We start from the raw sequence: 19,432 nt of genomic DNA on the forward strand, positions 1-19,432 counted from the left end.
CTAAATCCTTTAAAAAAATAAATGATCATTTTCAGAAAATTGTGTCAATGGAAAATACTACATCCATTCTAGGTTAACCCTACTTGTCTTTTCTTTTTCTTTCTTTCTTTCTTTATTTTTTTGAACGGAACTAACATGTCAAAAGGTGCCTTTTAAAAATTTTTTCTTGGGGTGTTGGGGACCTAAAATTTTTACTTGAAATATATCAACAGGTTTATTTGGTGTTAATCATAAAGGGGGAAGTATATTGCTTAGAACAATCAATAATACTTTTCTTTTTCAAAAATAATAGTAAGCAGAGCTGTATTTCTAATTCCAAAGAATAGTAAAAATTCCTCAGAGTGAGTCCTTCCTTATCCCCTGCCAGTACACCCAAGGAATCTTTTCCAGATAAATTCATCCACACCAGTAATCAAATCTTAACATCATAGAAATAAGTTGACATTAGTTATTTGAGAAGGCAAAGATTTATCATACTTTTCCTACATCTTCTCCCCTTTTAAAGCTTCTTTAGCATCAGAAGCAGTTATTCCTAATTTATATAAAAATCATCAGTAATTTGACAATTGAAATAGTCTTTATCACTTTCTATAACTGCCTTCATTTTTAGGTTCAAATTACAGAGTATTTCTTTTTATTTTTTTCTAGCTCCTAATGAAATAATTGTTTTTCATATCGAGAACTGATAGTAGTAAATTTTTAAAGGAGATTAGTTGTTCCATTGAATTTAATTACATATTTTATTATGATTTGTTTAACATGTCAAATGTTTCTGTTCTCTTAATATTACTTCACATTTTGTTGATATAGATTTAATATAATATTTTCAAAGTTTAGCATCCTGAATGGTAAGCATGTGACCTTTCTTCCTAATCCACACTAAAAGGTATTGCATATTCTAATTGCACATAGCACTGAAGAAAAATTTTGCCACTTTTAAAAACAAATTGTGAATGTGAAAATGTTTTCTGAGTGACTATTTTATAAGCTCAATGAAGCAATTTTAATCCAGAAGAAAACATTCATAAATGTTTGTCAGACAAAAAGTATGCATCAGGAAATGATCTTTAAAAACCTATTTGAAGAAATAATGACAGAAAATTTCCCCCACCTGGTGAAAGAAATAGACTTATAAGTCCAGGAAGCGCAGAGAACCCCAAACAAAAGGAATCCAAAGAGGACCACACCAAGACACACGATAATTAAAATGCCAAGAGCAAAAGACAAAGAGAGAATATTAAAAGCAGTAAGAGAAAAACAGTTAGTTACCTACAAGGGAGCACCCATACGATTGTCAGCTGATTTCTCAACAGAAACTATGCAGACCAGAAAGGAGTGGCAAGAAATATTCAAAGTGATGAATAGCAAGAACCTACAACTAAGATTACCCAGCAAAACTATCATTCAGAATTGAAGGGCAGATAAAGAGCTTCACAGATAAGAAAAAGCTAAAGGAGTTCATCACCGCCAAACCAGTATTATATGAAATGCTGAAAGGTATTCTTTAAGAAGAGGAAGAAGAAAAAGGTAAAGATAAAAATTATGAACAACAGCCCTGGCCGGTTTGGCTCAGTGGATAGAGCATCGGCCTGTGGACTCAAGGGTCCCAGGTTCGATTAGGGTCAAGGGCATGTACCTTGGTTGTGGGCACATCCCCAGTAGGGAGTGTGAAGGAGGCAGCTGATCGATGTTTCTCTCTCATCGATGTTTCTAACTCTCTATCCCTCTCCCTTCCTCTCTGTAAAAAATCAATAAAATATATATTTTTAAAAATTATGAACAACAAATACATATCTATCAACAAGTGAATCTAAAAATCAAGTGAATAAAAAATCTGATGAACAGAATAACCTGGTGAATATAATAGAATCAGGGGCATAGAAATGGAGTGGACTGACAATCCTCGGGGGCAAGGGGGTGTGGGGGTGCAGGAAGAGACTGCACAAAAATCATACACCTATGGATGAGGACAGTGAGGGGTAAAAAAGAGTAACAACTGTAATAATCTGAACAATAAAGATTTTTTTTAAAAAAAAAAGTATGTAGCAGGAAATGATCTTTATTTTACCTCAATCTGACTAATAAAGAGGGAATATGCAAATTGACCATCACACCATAACAAGATGGCTGTGCCCACATCGGAGGCTGAGTTCCCATAACGAGCCTTAACAAGCAATCAGCAGGGACCTGAGACTACATGGCGCTGGGCCGGGACAGGGAACCTGAGGCTGCGCCCCTCTGCCTGGTGGGGCTTGACGGGAACTCAGGCCGCGCCCCCCGCCCCGGCACCAGGCGGGGGACTTCAGGCTGCGTCCCCCCCCCTGCCCCGGCACCAGGCTGGATCCCCCCCCCCCCGCCCCGGCGCCAGGCTGGGGACCTCAGGCTGCGCCCCCCACCTTGCAGGGCTTGATGGGGGATTTCAGGGTGCACCCCCCACCCCAGCGCTGGGTGGAGGACCTGAGGCCATGCCCCCCAACCTGGAGCCATGCCCGAGGACCTGAGGCTGTGCACCCCCAGCCTGGGCCGGGGGACCTCAGACCGCGCCCCCGACTCCAGGCCATGTGACCTGAGGCCATGCCCTCCCACCTGGCGGGGCTTGACAGGGGTGGGGCCGGCTGGGTCTGGGTCTCGCATGATTTCGAGGCACATGTGGGTGGGCAGAGCCTTGACTCTGGTTCTTGTGGCATGCCCCAGACTCTTGACAGGAGGAAGATTTTCATATACATTTTACTAACTTTCTTTCATCTCTGACACTTCTATTATAGAGAAAGAGCAAATGGCAATATTAAAATATTTTCTCTAATTCCCTTTTAATGTGCATAAATTTTGTGCACCAGGTCACTAGTATAATACATAAAATCACAAATTGGGTTGCCAAGATTTTATTTTACTAATTACTAAAGTAATACTCTACTTTAGAAATGTTAAGCAAACACTGGTATTTAGGAATGTATTATTAGAAAAGCTGGAAAATATCAATATATATAAAAGCCCTGCAACCGAACAGCGGAATGACCAGAACAACCAGTCGACCAGTCACTATGACGCACACTGACCACGAGGGGGCAGACGCTCAATGCAGGAGCTGCCCTCTGGTGGTCAGTGTGCTCCCACAGTGGGAGTGCCACTCAGCTGACCGGGATGAGCGGCTACTCTGGCAGCAGAAGCAACTGCTAGTAGGCTCAGGGTGAGGCCAAGTCTCTGTACCTATCAAATACCTGAGACAATCCAGACTCTGGCCTGACCCCACCAGCTGATGCAGGCCCCCTAAGGTGTGTTCTAGAAAGAGCATGGGGAGGTGGCATAGGCAGATGGCAAGAGGGGACGTGACTGTGGACCCCCCAGGGAGGCTGTCCTTATGGGTGAGGATCCTGGAGCACGGCTACCCTGAACATCCCCGAAGGTGTCACCGACCTGGCATCACACATCAAGGACATTCACCAAGTGTCTGTGGGGTGCAAAGCTCTCTGCCAGGTTCCTCCAGGACACAGAACCCGCCTTTACCCAAGACATTACCCTGAAATATCAGCTCAGACTAATTTCCTCATTCAGCAGCCGCCCAGAGGGTGGGCCCACAGCCACTCAGCTGACTGGGATGAGCAGTGCTCCTGCAGCTGGCCGATCCCCACAGGCCACACCCCCCACCAGTGCACAAATCCATGCACTGGGTCTCTAGTATATTATAAAAAGCAGGAAAAGTAGAGCAATACACTGAAATAAATTGGAGAAGATACTAATTTTAAGAAAAACAGGAATCAAGTCTTTCTTAAAGAACAAATGAGACTCCTATGAAATTGAAAGAACTTTTTGAAAAGCAAGATTAAAAGGAGATATACTCAGATGATAAGAAACAGTGATGTAAAATCACATAAAAGCTACGATGACCTTAACTGAATAAAATCTTTAAAGTCACTAAAAATAAATGTCCACTGGTTTGAACTTAAATTTAAGTCCTTAACCATTTTGTCTGAATTATAATTTATGATTGTATATTACTACTTCACATCTTGGAATTTGTCAGTTTATAGCTTTATAAGGCACACAAAGTTTTTTAGGTATGATTGCAAATATTTTTTAAATCTAAACCATACAATACATGATTATATCACATTTTTCAATGTTGACTTTTAAATGTCAGAATAAATGTAATACCAGTGTAAGCCACAGGGTGGGAGTGAAAGGCAAGAACTTGTGTTAAAGAAGCTTAAATACATAAATTGCTCTATCTTTAAAATGCTTGTTAAATGCTAAGGAGCTGTTGCTTGGTTTCTTCCTCTAATACAGCTGCATTCCCCAGCAAAGAATATATAACAAAATACAGACATTGATTTAAATGTATGGGCTAGTGGAAAAGAAGTGTATACACACACACACACACACACACACACACACACACATTTTCTCCGCCTAAACTTTCTGGTCCTTTCAGGTGCTACTAGTGATCAGAGTAGCAATTTTGATCAATAGGTGGGTCTGAGGAAATTTCTTGAATTATCAGTATTGGAAATAATTGAACAGAAATACTTTGTCTTCATCCTATTTTTCTACCTTTGTTTTCCTTTTCCCCTTATTTTCATTTAAAGGGGGGAAAATCTATTATATATCTATAAGCTACCTAAACTTATTTTTCAATGAGGAATTTAAATTTTCCATTGTGTTTTTTGTTAACCCATTCTCATTTGAGTTTAGAAGCAATTTAAAGTGTTAATTATTTTGTATCTCTAAGGAAAGAAGACAAGAGGTTTCTTCTCCTAGAAAAGAAACTTCACCAAGGAGTTTTGACATTCCTTTATTCCATGAAAGGTAGTTCTATATCTTTTTTTTTTTTTGCCAACTCTAAAAATTATAAATGTTAAAATATATTTTTACTTACATATTTTGTAAATATTAGCAGTTGTAAGAAAATAGCAGCCTCTTAGAACTACAAGAGACTAATCCAGGTCTCCTGAATGTGAAAATAACCTAAATAAGTTAGACAATTTAGAGCAGAGGTGAATCTAAAAATTGAATTTTCTAAAGCATTAATATTTTAAGAATTTCTAGAACAGCTATTATGGCCTCATTGTTTTATACAATGGCTCTTAATGTGAACTTTATCAAAGTAAGGAATATTTAATTTTCTTCTACTTAAGAAGCTTACAGAGAACAAAAGTCAATGCATTAATATTTCTAATGTGTGAATGAGACAGCCAGCATAAGTGTGATTTATGAGTAAGTACATATGTTAGTCTGCCCTACCTTTATGTATTAGAACTTGTCATTTTTCACTTACTTTGTGCCTGGCTCTCCAAACATTAGAATTGTTTTTGGGGATATTTTCTAGGAATTGAAAACATTTTTTTAACTTTAACTTTTCAGTAATTATTTTATGATACATAAATATGTGCTATATAACTTTAATTATGATTAAAGAATATTTGAAGAAATATCCTTACATTTTTAAATATTGATTTATTTTTAGGAGTTATATAGAGAAGACTTTCTGGGATCTGAAAGAAGAATTTCATAGAATATGCATGCTAGCAAAAGCTCAAAAAGACCACTTAAGCAAACTTAATGTCCCAGCCACTGCAGCTGGTAAGGTTTGACTTAATGTAATATTAATATTATTGATAATATTAATTTTATTGGTTGAAATTTCTTTTTCATTATGGAAATATTTTAAGTGCTCTTTATGTTTTGTCATGTATAATTTTATGTAATTTCTTGGCTTTTTCCCTCTATTTTGTGTGTGATACATATAGTAGATTAAATTGAATGACATAATTACTAATCATCTTAATGAGAAGTTTCACCTTGGAAAAAGTACAAAATAAATATAGGGTATATCTCTCATAGTTTTTAGTTGCTTTTCTGGGGTCTTATAAAACATTAATTTATATGTTAGTAAGCAATCTTATAACTGCACTAATCCTTTGCACTCACTTGCTTTTTTCTCGATTCCTTTATTCTATTCGGGATTTAATTTTTTAAATACCCCAGATTTTACAAAGCGCGGCAGTGGAATAAAAAACTGGAGTTTCTTCTCATACAAACTTATTTATTTAATGTAAGAAAAGCCCAAATAAAGGAGGAGGGATTGAGGGAGGGAAGGGATGGGCTACCGATGCTAACCGTGTCGAGTCACACTCGACATCCGAGTGCAAAAGGCTAACATATATGAGCTGAGTTACATTATAACATCAGCTTTGTTTTTAACTTCTGTCTGAAAGTTAATTGAACACTATAGATAGATGCTTGTAATTTGGTTTGAAAAGTAAACATTACACATTTTGTGAGGCCAGTTCTGTTGGAGGCACAAAGTACAAACTTAGTATTAAAAATAACTTAAAAGGAATATCTGTTTTACACATGTTGCGGTGTTTTTTTTAAAAGCTCCACCCTTTGCTAAAACCTCAGACTGGCTTCCTGGTGTTTGCATCAGTAGTTCATATGAATAGCAAAATTCTGGGGATTGAACCTGGCTACCAAGCACCTATGTAAACAAAAGGAAGGTAAACTGATCAGTTATGATAAATTCTCCTTTACCCTTGTGATTTGAAATATTCTGTATGCAATTTCCAAGAGGTGTGATTTACAGTTTTCACTCTGAAAGATGTTGCAGCAGTGCTAACACCCCTTTAATTAAAGATCACATTCCATTTCTTTTTTTTTTTTTTTTTTTTTTTTACAGAGAGGAAGAGAGAGGGATAGAGAGTTAGAAACATCGATGAGAGAGAATCATCGATCAGCTGCCTCTTGCACACCCCCTACTGGGGATGTGCCCGCAACCAAGGTACATGCCCTTGACCGGAATCGAACCTGGGACCCTTGAGTCCGCAGGCCGACGCTCTATCCACTGAGCCAAACCGGTTTCGGCCACTTTCCATTTCTTATAGCTCTTATATCTATGCTATTTAAAAGTCATTCTGTAGTGTAAATTCACTTTTGCTTACTACTGCCATTTTATTTTCAGAAAAAGGACACCATGTTGTGTTGGAAAAACAAAACAGTCTTTGTAGATAGACATAATGTATTGCTTCTCCTCTCTTCTTCTTACCTCTCCAAAGTAATTTTTCCATCTTAATTTTTGTCATGTTTGTTAGAGATTGATTAATCTGTGCCAACTAAAAACACTAGGTACTTATGAAGTGAAAGAATTATTTTTACTTAAAATATACTAGCTATAGCCCTAACCAGTTTGGTTCAGTGGATAGAGTGTCAGCCTGCAGACTGAAGGGTCCCAGGTTCGATTCCAGTCAAGGGCATGTACCTTGGTTGTGGGCTCATCCCCAGTAGGAGGTGTGCAGGAAGCAGCTGATCGATGTTTCTCTCTCATCGATCTTCTTCTCTGTAAAAAATCAATAAAAATATATTTTTTTAATTTCTTTATTGATTAAGGTATTACATATGTGTCCTTACTCCCCCATTACCCCCCACCTCCCATTCATGCCCCTACCCCCCTGTTGTCTGTGTCCATTGATTAGGCTTATATGCATGCATATAAGTCTTTTGGTTGATCTCTCCCCTTACCCCCACCTTCCCCTACCTTCCCTGAGGTTTGACGTTCTTATTGCCAAAAATATATTTTAAAAATATATATATATACTAGCTATAGAGAAGTAGTACCTGGAATTCATAAACATGCTTTTTTGAACATTAACATCTTATCAAAACATTGAAATGGTGATATATTCATTGGCCTTACCACATTATCAATGGCTTAATACTTTGACCATTTTTAAATTGCACAGGTCTAAATCTAGTATGTATCTGTCAACTAGAACACTGAGTGTTTAACTTCAATTTCTTCCCCATTAAAGCTGCTTCCTAACATTATTCTTGCGCTTTATAGTAACTATCACAAATAATAAAAATAACATTATTCTTGAAATGTTTTAATTCTGTTGTGCCACAGATTCCACTGAAGTTTTGCTGGGTCCAAACAGAAACTAAAATATCAAATATTAGGCTGTTGACAGTAGTAGATCAAAAGGGGAAAGAAAAAAAAAAGAAATGTTTTGGAAAAAGATGTCTAGGCATGTTTTTCAAGGATAAAACACTATTTTGAAAAAGCATAAAGGAACTATTTCAAATGTGATTTGCATAATACATCTGAACAAAGTACATTTAATGTTATTGTCCCTGTGTTTCTTTTGTTAACATTTGATTTTTACTTTTAAATAAACATATAATTCGTGAAAATTGCTGTTAGTAGACTTGTTTGTTTCCTTTTTATTACTTTCGTTTCCTTTTCACCCACATATGGCAATAGCCTTGAGAAGGAATAAAGATAAAATGTATATTTAAGCAAATGTAGCTTCAAAAAAAGCACTATTTGATGGAAAGGAGGGTTCTATTTCAGTGGAGATTGGAGCAAAAGAATAATTGGATTAGAGGGTCATAAACAACCATCGGATTTTTTATTTTGGCGATATACAAGTTAAACTCTAAAATAGTCTCAGTGGACAGCCTATACTTTTAAATTTTAAAAATGTAAAAATATTTCTTATTTTATATTTTTCCCCTGCAATAATAAGTTTTCTTGAACTAAACAAAATAGAAAAGCAATTTGCTCACCTGATCATGTTTCTCAGTACACTGTTAGTGCTTTATTGTACCTTATTTGAGTTTTAAGTTTTCTAAACTTGGATTTCTAGAAGCCTTAAAAATCTTAAGTTTAAATTTTTTAAATTGATTTCAGAGAGAAAAAGAGAGGGAGAAAGAGATAGGAACATCAATGATGAGAGAGAATCATTGATCAGCTGCCTCCTGCACACCCACACTGGGGATCGAGCCCACAACCTGGGCATGTGCCCTGACCAAGAATGGAACTGTGACCTCCTAGTTCATAGGTCAACGCTCAACCACTGAGCCATACGGGCTGGGCTGAATTGTTTGGGGTTTTTTGTTGTTGTTGTTTTGTAGAAAGTAACTTTCATTGCTTGAGCCGATTAATTCAGAAGATTTTTTTTTTTAATGTGACTGATCTATGCCAGGTAGCTATGCTGAAAGAAATAACTGCTTTAATACAGCTGTTTGGGTTTTTCATGTTTTGTTCACAGGGAGGGTAGAAAAAGAAATTCACAGCACATTTCTGTCATTTTGTTGACTCTGTGTATAGAAACTGGCATGTTCAACTTAGCATAATGGTCCAGAGCACAGGCTCTAGAATTAGGTTGCCTGGGTCCCAGTGCCACATCTAGCACTCATCCATGAGCCAAGTGCCTTGGAATTACCTCTCCATGCATGCCTCCTTTCCTCATTGGTAAAGTGGGGATAATATAGTATCTACCACGTGATTATTTTGAATATTAAATGAATTTGTGTATATACAATTATTATAATAATGCATAGCACATAGAAGCACTGTTAATGTTGGCATTATCAGCAATAGCAGACTCTTCTTGTTACAGTCATTTTGATAAGTGTTTCTTCCTTCTCAGGTGATACAGAATTTGGGTGCTTAACTGTTGGTTTTCCTTATTATTTGCAATTAGCAAGTATAATCTACAAAGGAAGTACTGTTTCCTAGAATTTCTTGCCACTCTTAAATGTACTACTAGGAAAATGACTACTTGAGAGTTAATGGACTTTAAGAACCTCAACAGACAAAGAAATCTTGCTAAACAATTGAGCTTGATCTCAATTACTGTACCACTCCTAGGCCAGATTTTCTAGTAAATGTAGATTCTTATACCTAGTTCTGTGGGGAAGAGAATACAGATTCATTCAGAATGCATTTATTGAGGGCATACTATGTGCCAGGCACTGGGCAAGGTACTGGGAATAGTGGAAAACAAAACATAGTTTAGAACCTTAAGAAACCTACAGAGTGTTTAGTCCGCAGAGCACCTGAGTCATGCCTAAACCAGTCTTGGGAAGCCAGAAGAGCCATCAAGATAAATTAATATTTAAGCCAAGGAATGAAAAGCAAATAAGAGTTAGAAAAAGAGTAGTGGGTTGGAACACCAGGTAGTCTACACAACATGTGCAAAAACCACAAAAGAAGAGAGCATATCTATTTTGGAGCACTCTACCAAAGTTCACTATAGCCAGAGTAAGATGTGAGACAGGTATAGTGAATATGAGAGAGTGGAGAGGTGACTAGGGGCTGGGGGTCATGGAGAGCCATGAAAAGGTTTTATTAGGAAGGTAATAGGACCAGATGTGCACTTTAGAAACATTAAGGCGGTAGGGAGTTGGGGGATGTAGAGAATGGATTAAATATGAAATAAATTTAGAGGCAAGGAAGCAGTTCAAAGGCTATTATAATAATCTAACAAGAGAAGGTGGTTTGTATTAAAAAAATGTAAAAGGTATATAACATAGGGACCAAACAGTTGAATTATTGAAATGTAATTTGCTATGAGACGGCAAAGACCCAAGAGGAGGGGAAGGAACTGACATTTGTTAAGTACCTATTAACCTGGACAGATACTGTGCAAGGTTCTTTGTACAACTGTCTGTTTAAATCGGCATCCAAAATTGGTCAATTTTCCATTTGTGAATGTACAACTTCATTGATATTTACCTTGTTAAAGTGATAATCATTTTTAATTTTTATTGTTTGCCCATTTAATGAAAATACTAGTATATTATCAACTTCCAACCTCACTGCCTTCTTGAAGTAACATTGTAGAGCATAATGGAGCCTTTTCTAATGTCTCAGGGTCATCAACATGGAGAGCGCTTTGATCATTGTTTTTTTGTTTTGGGTTGTTTGTTTTTTCATTGAAAAATGTAGCCCCTGCTGGCCCTAAACAAGACTAGTGTTTTCTGAGTTCTTATATCTGCTTTTTAGTTTTTCTTGTCTTCTCTCCTGCCTTCAGCTCTTGTTGACAAGTATATCTGCCTTCAACAACTCATATGCATACCTTTTAATATGCTGCTTCTAACCAGCTATGAGCCAGGGCAGTGGTTGGCAAACTGCGGCTCGCGAGCCACATGCGGCTCTTTGGCCCCTTGAGTTTTTAGCAAAGGCCAGCTTAGGAGTACCCTAATTAAGTTAATAACAATGTACCTACCTATATAGTTTAAGTTTAAAAAATTTGGCTCTCAAAAGAAATTTCAATCATTGTACTGTTGATATTTGGCTCTGTTGACTAATGAGTTTGCTGACCACTGAGCTAGGGAAACATCATCAAGCTTATTAGAATAAATCTAAAATGAGAATAAGAGCAAAACGCATATATCTGTGGAGCTTGAAGCTCTAATTCTAACTCCTGAGAAGCTCCATTTACTTACTTTTTAGCTTTGCCTAAGTCCTAGAGAGCTGAAATTGTTGGACAAGTGACTTCTAGGTAAATGAGCTACAGAGGCCCTGGTATCTATCTACCTGATATCTACCTGTTATCTACAGAGGCCTTTGTTTTAAATCTATAAGATGAGATTTTATATATTCACATACAATTTTCTGTACATGCATTCCAAAATTTCATCCTTCTTTTGCCTCTACACTCTTCTTTCTCCCCAATCCCCACCTCCTCCTCCACCACTCTCTCACATAGATTATTGAGAGTAGACAATGGCTAAATAGATTGGTGATATACTGTCACACAGTGATATTAGGGGAAATGAATGACCTAATTATATAGATTTTTAATCTGTAATAAGTGTGTGTGTGTGTGTGTGTGTGTGTGTGTGTGTGTAATCTTGTAAGGATTTTCCCTTTTAACAAGGTATTTGTCTAATAAGCAAGCTCGCAGTTGCAGCTTCTCTTCCTGACAAAATGTTTAAATGTATACATTACAAGCAAACGTTTTTTGGTTGTTGTTTTTTTTTTAAGTGTAGAAGAGTAGAACTGTGAACAAGATGCAAAGCTTACAGCAAAAGACCTGGGGAAAAAAAGACAAAGCAGTTAAACTGCAGCTAATAAGCATGTTCCAGTTCACCCACCAGAAAATGCTAATATTTCTGTGTAAAACGGTAGCAAATGTAAAAAATCACAGTTGTCTTCAGTTCCTATAAAAACCAATAGAAAAAATAATGCTCATCTGTCCAAGGCTAATTGAATTCAGATTTTTAAGAATGATTGGAATATGACTGTTTTTCTTGTATGTTCTTTTCTCTGCAGAAACACAGTGCTCGGTGCCTATACAGTGTACGGATAAAGCAGATAAACAAGAAGCGCTGTTTGAGCCTCAGGCTAACGATGATATAAATAGAAGTGCATCCTGCATCACATCTGTCACACCAAGAGGACTGGGCCAAGATGAAGAAGACACCTCCTTTGAATCACTTTCTAAATTCAATGTCAAGTTTCCACCTATGGACAGTGACTCTACTTTCTTGCATAGCACTCCAGAAAGACCCAACGTCCTTGGTCCTGCCGCGTCTGAGGCTGTGTGCCAGGATAAATTCAATATCGATATCAGAGACGACCCAGGAAACTTTGCTAAAACAGAAGAAACTTTATTTGAAATTCAGAGAGTTGACCCCATAGCTTCAGCTATACAAAACCTTAAAACAACTGACAATACAGAATCCTCAAATCTTGTAAACACTTGTATCAGGACCACTCTGGATAGAGCTCCGTGTTTGCCACCTGGAGACCATAATACATTGTATGTAAATACATTACCACTTGAAGACCTGTCTCATACACCTTTTCCTTCACTTGATTCCCCAGGAAAAGCTATCCGAGGACCACAGCAGGTAACGTTTTTGCATTAACAAGTATATTATGTGTGGACACACATTTTGCCAAACAGGCACAGATATGCATCTCTTTCAGATTATCGGACATCCTTTTAAACTAATGACTAACCAATTTAAGCTCCCAATAAAAGATCCAAGCTCTATAATAAATGATATGAAATTATTAAAGATGAATATGGGAAAGCTCCATTATAAAGTACCTTAAAACTTACGGCACGTTTTAAAATACACGTAAGCCTTATCCATATCGAGCATGTGTCACTTTCTTAGTCCCTTTACAGAGCTCTTTCACTCAGCATCAGTGTTATAATAGGATTCTTTTTTAAATTTCATACTGTGAAACAAATGGTATTTCTCTATTTGACAGTTTGTGTAGATCATACTCATCTTTACAAGAATCTGTAATGTTTCATAAGTAAATAATTGCATTATCTATTCCCATTTATCAAAATAAGTAATCTATCTTTCAACTAATAATCCTATTACATTCTCAATTATGCAGTGCATAAATTTGTACAGTTCAGTTTTGGTTTTGGTTTCTAATCTAGCACTGAACATGCAGCCTAACATATATTTTTAATAGTCTCTGCATATATATGATTTTAATTAAATACTTGAATGTTCCTAAAACTCGAGGACTTCTTAATGCCCCCCAATCCACTCCTACCATCTGTTTTATTCAGGTATTATTACGGGATAATTTTTTTAGTTAAAAAAAAAAGTTATTAATGCCTGAAGGCAAGTGAAAATATATAATTGTTAAAATAAACAGACACTCATGAAAATACAGATTGGTGTAAATGTCTATATAACTTGCAGACATTTGTTTGATTTCTCTTTGTCTTAAACAACTTGATGAATAATACCCTTTGGCTTTGTAAGTACTCTGATAGGTTATAGACTTTTAAATCAGCATACAAAGGATGCAATAGCCAAGCTGTGGTATATTTTAGTAGTGAGGAAAACTAGGCATCTCTGACAATAAAATTTAATTAAAACTCACTTATGTTCTACTTTGTACCTTATTTCATATCATAGTCTTAGTGATAAGTTACTACTAAATGAAGCAAATTAAGCAATTTCATTTATTGCAAGTAGAATTCCTGTGGAGCTGTGAAATGCATCAGTTCTAATGCTTGTTACTTTTTTCTCCATTATATTTCTTGCTTGTTCTTTTACTAGTTAGTTAGCCTGTGCATTCATGTTTCAGTAGATGGCACCCTGCATTGTGCATTTGCTTTCTATGATAGAGCAGGGAAACAGCTGGTATGTGATTACAACTTGATGGAAAAGTATTCAGCTTAAAAAATGCAGGAGAATTGGTGTTGAGCTGTCACAAGACACAGTGCATAAGGTTAGATAATTGATATTTCGGCAGGAAAGGCAAAATTAGTTTGTTTTAAAGGCCATGGTCCAGTTTAGGATTGAAAAACTATTTCTTAAGATGGGTTTTTTTAAAATATTTTTCTATTTTATTTGTAGTAATAAAGCTAGTATGATAAATACAAAATTCTTGAGTTGAAATAACAGAGGAGCAAAATTGTGGTTACATCTTTCAAATTTTTACTTTTTATCAATCATTATTACTGAACACTTTTTTAATACGTTCAGCTGTCATTACAAAATCTACAATATATCTTGCTTATTTTTCCTCTGTGTGACTTTCTTTTCTTCCGACTTTTGCTGAGTCAGTCATTGGGACCCCATCGGAATTTTATGAGGAGATCAAATCTTAATAGCTCCTAACAAAGAAAGATAAATACGGACTTTGAAAATAAATTGCAGTAGAAGATTGGCTCACCAAATTGAGAAGCTAAATTGCTTCTAAGTCTGTTTCTTAGTATTTTATAGATCTTAATAATAATTATTTTAGCATGCCTTTTTTATTTATATCTAAATCAATTTCCCATTAGGGTGGTAGGTAGTAATCAATTGTACTTTTTGTTTAAACTGCAAGCAGTAAAATTTAAATCTAGCTAACTAGACATTTGCTTATATACTCAAAATTATTACTGCTTCTTTATCATGAAAAAGTTTTTTTCAAAAATTATTTCAAAATGTATGTTTCAGATATTACTGTTTTATGTAATAAAATTACCACTTCTCACAAAAGAAATTGAGTCAGTGTTATTATTAGCCCTCCATACTATCTAAATGTTTCAACTAGTGATACATATACTATTTTTGTAAATGATTGGCTAACTAGAATGAAAGAGATTGATTGAGGGAATGAAAACTAACACTGTATTAGATGTTGAACTAGGCTATTACTTTAAAAACATATTCGTAATAGGAGCACAAAGGTGTCTCTTTAAATTGACTTTTTGAGGTGATGTTCCTCAAACTATCAGAATTTAGCTATGTCAAGGTAATTCATCTATGCAAGGTAAGACAGCAAGTTTAAAAAATAATTTGGCTTGCAACACTTTAGGAAAATAAGATAGTCCAATCAACAAGTATTTATTGCGCACCTCCTATGGAGCTAAAAGGCTTTTCCTTGCCCTTCTAGTATTTTTTTTTTTACAAATAAATTCAGTTATTTAAGGGTGTTTATGTGCTGCTTATAGTTTTATTGAATTACAATTTTCTATAAGTCTTTAATTAGGTAACTATTAACAGGTTTCACTTTATTCAGCCACTAAAAGGAATAAAGAAGGCCAGACTATGCACTATATAACAGGAGCAAAATAAGAAAGAATAAATCAGGTGTTAGATTTTGTTGAATGATTAAATATTTGTGTGTGTTTTCTTTATATATATATACACACACACATATACATATATACTTTTTTTTTTCCAGAGAGGAAGGGAATGGGAGAGAGAGAAACACCAGTGATGAGAGAGAATCATTGATTGGCTGCCTCCTGCATGCCCCCCACCGGGTATCGACCCCCCCCCCCCCCCACAACCCGGGTATGTGCCCTTGACTGGAATCAAACCTGGGACCCTTCAGTCAGCAGGCTGACACTCTATCCACTGAGCCAAACCAGCTAGGGCTAAATGTTTGTAATTTTAAAAAAACAAATAATCAATGGAATTTGTTTAGTAGTTTCAAAGAAAAAAACTTTTCAAAAATGAAAAAAAATTGCATATAATTTATTCATTATGTATTTGTTTATAGGTAGTGAAATTTGAATTTTTCTTCATCACAATGCATGTATATATACATATTATGTCTAGTGGACTATGTATTATTATTAATTAATTAGGCCCTATAATTTAAGGTTTCTATTGTAAAATAGAAAAGGTAGAATTTAATTTTTAAAGTCTCAGTTATTAACTTGTTCTAAAACTACTGCCTTTGTGGTACTGGTATTAAAATATGCTGGTGTTAAAGTTGGAAGATTTTTAAATATGTGAAGATAAAGTACATGAAAGTGTATTTTAAGTGATTTTTTAATCACAGCTTAGTTGTACCCCTTACGAAAAAGAGAATTGAGTCATGTCTCACGCTAACTCTATGGAAAGGTAATTTGCTTTCATAATAGGGAATTCATATATATGCACATACCCATTCAAACTATTTGAATTTGAAATTCAATGAAAATTGATTTTAAATACAAATAACAGGAAATGTTTTTCTTTGTTTCCTGCAGCCTGTTTGGAAACCCTTTCCTAAACAAGACAGTGATTTATCATCGGTACTAAGTCGCACAGGCTCAGAACTGCATATACCTCGAGTATGTGAATTCTGTCACGAAGTTCTCCCGCCATCCATTACTTCCATGGGGGATTTCCTCCGGCATCTTAATTCACACTTTAATGAGGAGACTTAAGACGCATTTGAAAACAGACACATCACTGTTCTATGTGATGATTTGGGGTTTGTAATACTGTAGATACTTGATTGCAAAGTTAGTTCAAGATCATTTATTGAAAAATCACAGATATTTGAATTTTTTCTAAACTTATATTGTAACCCTCCTTTATTATCTTTTAAAAGATCAAATTGCAGTTGATTGTGTTCATGTTTACAGTGTTTATTACCATAATTCAAAATTATGTATGTGACTTACAGAATTGTATGACCATAATTTATGTATGCTTCAACTATCTAAGCTTATTGCTTGGAATCCTAGTTATATCTATTGAATTTGGTGATGTCAAATGTTTCATTTGTTTTCATTAAAATTTTTAAATTATATATGCTCTATGTGATGTTCTTTTTTAATAAAACTATAATAGAGAATAGCAGACAACATGAGCATCTAAATACAAAATCTAAGACATTTGTTGCCCAGTGATAAAATCACTAGTAAAACTATTTAAACACTTTAGATTTTTTAAAATAATATACTTGGTTTTAATTTTTTCTGTGTAGCTACATGATGAAATGAATTAAGTATTTAAAGAGTTACTTATATAGTGATCATTAATGTGTTCTTTGTTCCTGAGTAACAAAATGTAAAGGAAATAAAACACATTTTTGGGAAGTTTATAAAATGCATGTTTTATTTCCAGTAACTTGTTAGAAGAGTGATACCAGATCAGGTGATATTTTATTACAAATAGTAGCTCACTTTGAATTTTTAAATTACTTTTCAAACTAACTAAAGAAACATGTATTTAATGGGAGGGAGCAAATGTAAAGCTATCCATATTTATTAATTTATATTAGTAATATTCACATTCTTCTTGATAAATTTGTTACTCATTGTTAGCAGCCTGGTTGATAGCCACTGGAAGACATTTGAGAAGATACCAGTTCAGAAGGCTGCAAAATGTTTAAAATGATGCTTCCCCTTCATTTCCTTCCCTGTGATTCTTTTAGGTTTCTCTTCCCTCCCTCCCCACCCCCAATTTTTTAAAATGGTTGAGGCATGACTTACATTTTATGAAGTAAACATTGATTTGCAACTCTCAAAACAGAAATTTAAGCCTTCTTTGGAACATGTGTTTGGAAAAGCTGGAGGGTTTAGGATGAGGGAATTGGAGCAGGCCCCTGTGCCACAGTGAAGAGCCTTAACTTGAGGAAGGATGAGAGCAGTGCCTCAACTTCTCAGGGTGCCAAGCACATCACACTGACATCTTCCTCACCAAGGTGACAGTGGTTATTAGGTATTCACTGTGAAGGTGTCTGAGGCATGTACATCTTTCTTTCATTGCCACTGGGTCTGAATGGAAATGCCTAGACAATTATCCCAGTCTCCCCCTCCCCCCCAACCTCCACCCACCCAGCCTCCCCTCTCCCTTCTCCCACCCCACACACACACACACACACACACACACACACACACAACAAAAATTAAAAATAAAAACACTCCAGTGAGTACCAGCCAGAATATACCACTGTACCTATCGCGAAAGGGGATTCTTTTTCTTGCTCCTTTTCTGGGAGAGGAAAAGCCCCTCTCCCACAGTTGACACCTAGACTACTGACACCCCAAAGAAAGTACAGCCCAGAAAGTGACTCCAATGACCGTGTACCGCTGACCCCTCTTCACTCTTTTCCCACGTCCACCGCGTGTGGAGTAAGAGCGGGGAACCCTTGTTTCCTTTTGGGTCCTGGGACTACCAACTTCTGAGGGACAGAGCCCTCTTGGGCCCCGCGGGAGGCGGCCTGGAGAACGGGCTCCTTCCGGCGCCGCAGGGGCGGCGCTGGCTGCAGCGTCGGGTGGAGTGGGCACCCTCCAGGCCTCTCCCTCTGTCTCTGATTACTGAGTCGTGCAGGGGCTGCATCTTGACATCTGCTAAGCGTGGCCGGGTAAGAACAGCTCCCAGGTAAAAAAGCTGCACACGCGAAACGCTGAGTCTGAAAAAAACACCCCCGCCGAGGCGAGGCAGTTGTGAGCGGGATGCCTGAGAAGTGGGAGGTGAATGTCCTCGGGAGGGCCCCCCGGCGCAGCTTTCCCCGGAGGCTGAGGCTGCTGCCAGCGGGGACATCTGCTTTCTTACACTCCCGCCCGGCTCACCCCGCCCCCTCAGCCCGGGTTGCGTGGTTATTTTACCAACACGGGGGGGGGGGGGAGAGCTCGAGGAGGTGGAACGGGGGTGGATGGGAGCTCGGGAGCTGTTCTCCCCACTCCCCCACGTCCCCTCCTTTTTCTTTCACATCTTTTAACCTTCAAGGTAAAGACTTTATAAATGTGAACGGCGAGCGCGTCCGCCGGCGCCGAGGCCCGCCTTCTGCCCGCGGGGCTCGCGGGGTGCGGGGCCTCGCCCTTCTTTCTCTCCGCCCTCCCCGGGGTCGGGCCGGGTTCCGGCGGTTCCGCGGGGCCGGCCGGGAGCGCCCAGCCCGCGGCGCCTTCTCTCCGGGCTGCTGCCGCGACAGCTGCTTGCGGCCGCGGTAATTAGACTGTCAGTGCTCGTTAGAGGGAGCGGGGAGCGCACGCTTCTGACAGCAGATTCCGAGACTCCCCGGTCTGTCCCTTTCTAAGGGATCTTTAAAGCATTAATTGAGGTCTCCCCAGCTCTCCTCTCCCGTCCCTCGCCCAACTCCTCCCTTCCAAAAAAAAAATGTCTTCAGGAGAAGAGAATGCTCTCCCCCCGCGTGGAAGCGGTGTTTCCCGCAAAACCGCAAGTCCGCCCCCGACCCACGCACGCACATCCTGTGTTATATCTACATAGAGGTGCACACGCGTACACGCGGAAGGGGGACTCGGCGGGGGCCTCGTCCAAATAGGAACCAGATTGCATTTAAAATAATAATAATAATAATAATAATAATAATAATAAATACCCTAAGAAGGAAGGGGGGGGGGAGGTAGGGAAGCAGAAGTCGGGAAGAAAAGAGAAAAGCAGCAGGCTGATTACGAGGTGTCAAAACTGCCAGGAGCAAGAAGGTGATAGCAAT

The 19,432-nt window shown here is 37.6% G+C and overlaps 1 protein-coding gene across 3 annotated transcripts in view; it reads left to right on the forward strand.

The window, feature by feature from the left end:
• The window catches only part of TANK (TRAF family member associated NFKB activator), a 104,376-nt gene extending 87,593 nt beyond the window's left edge, over window positions 1-16,783 (forward strand). For all 3 annotated transcript variants that reach the window (XM_028141109.2, XM_028141107.2, XM_028141110.2), the window contains exons 5-8: window positions 4,727-4,803; window positions 5,462-5,577; window positions 12,056-12,636; window positions 16,236-16,783. In XM_028141109.2, the coding sequence (XP_027996910.2) occupies window positions 4,727-4,803; window positions 5,462-5,577; window positions 12,056-12,636; window positions 16,236-16,415 (954 nt within the window). In that variant the 3' untranslated portion in view covers window positions 16,416-16,783. The remainder of the gene's footprint in view (window positions 1-4,726; window positions 4,804-5,461; window positions 5,578-12,055; window positions 12,637-16,235) is intronic.
• The last annotated feature ends 2,649 nt before the right edge of the window (window positions 16,784-19,432 follow it).

The sequence above is a fragment of the Eptesicus fuscus genome, chromosome 11 (assembly GCF_027574615.1).
Source record: "Eptesicus fuscus isolate TK198812 chromosome 11, DD_ASM_mEF_20220401, whole genome shotgun sequence".
Taxonomy (NCBI): domain Eukaryota; kingdom Metazoa; phylum Chordata; class Mammalia; order Chiroptera; family Vespertilionidae; genus Eptesicus; species Eptesicus fuscus.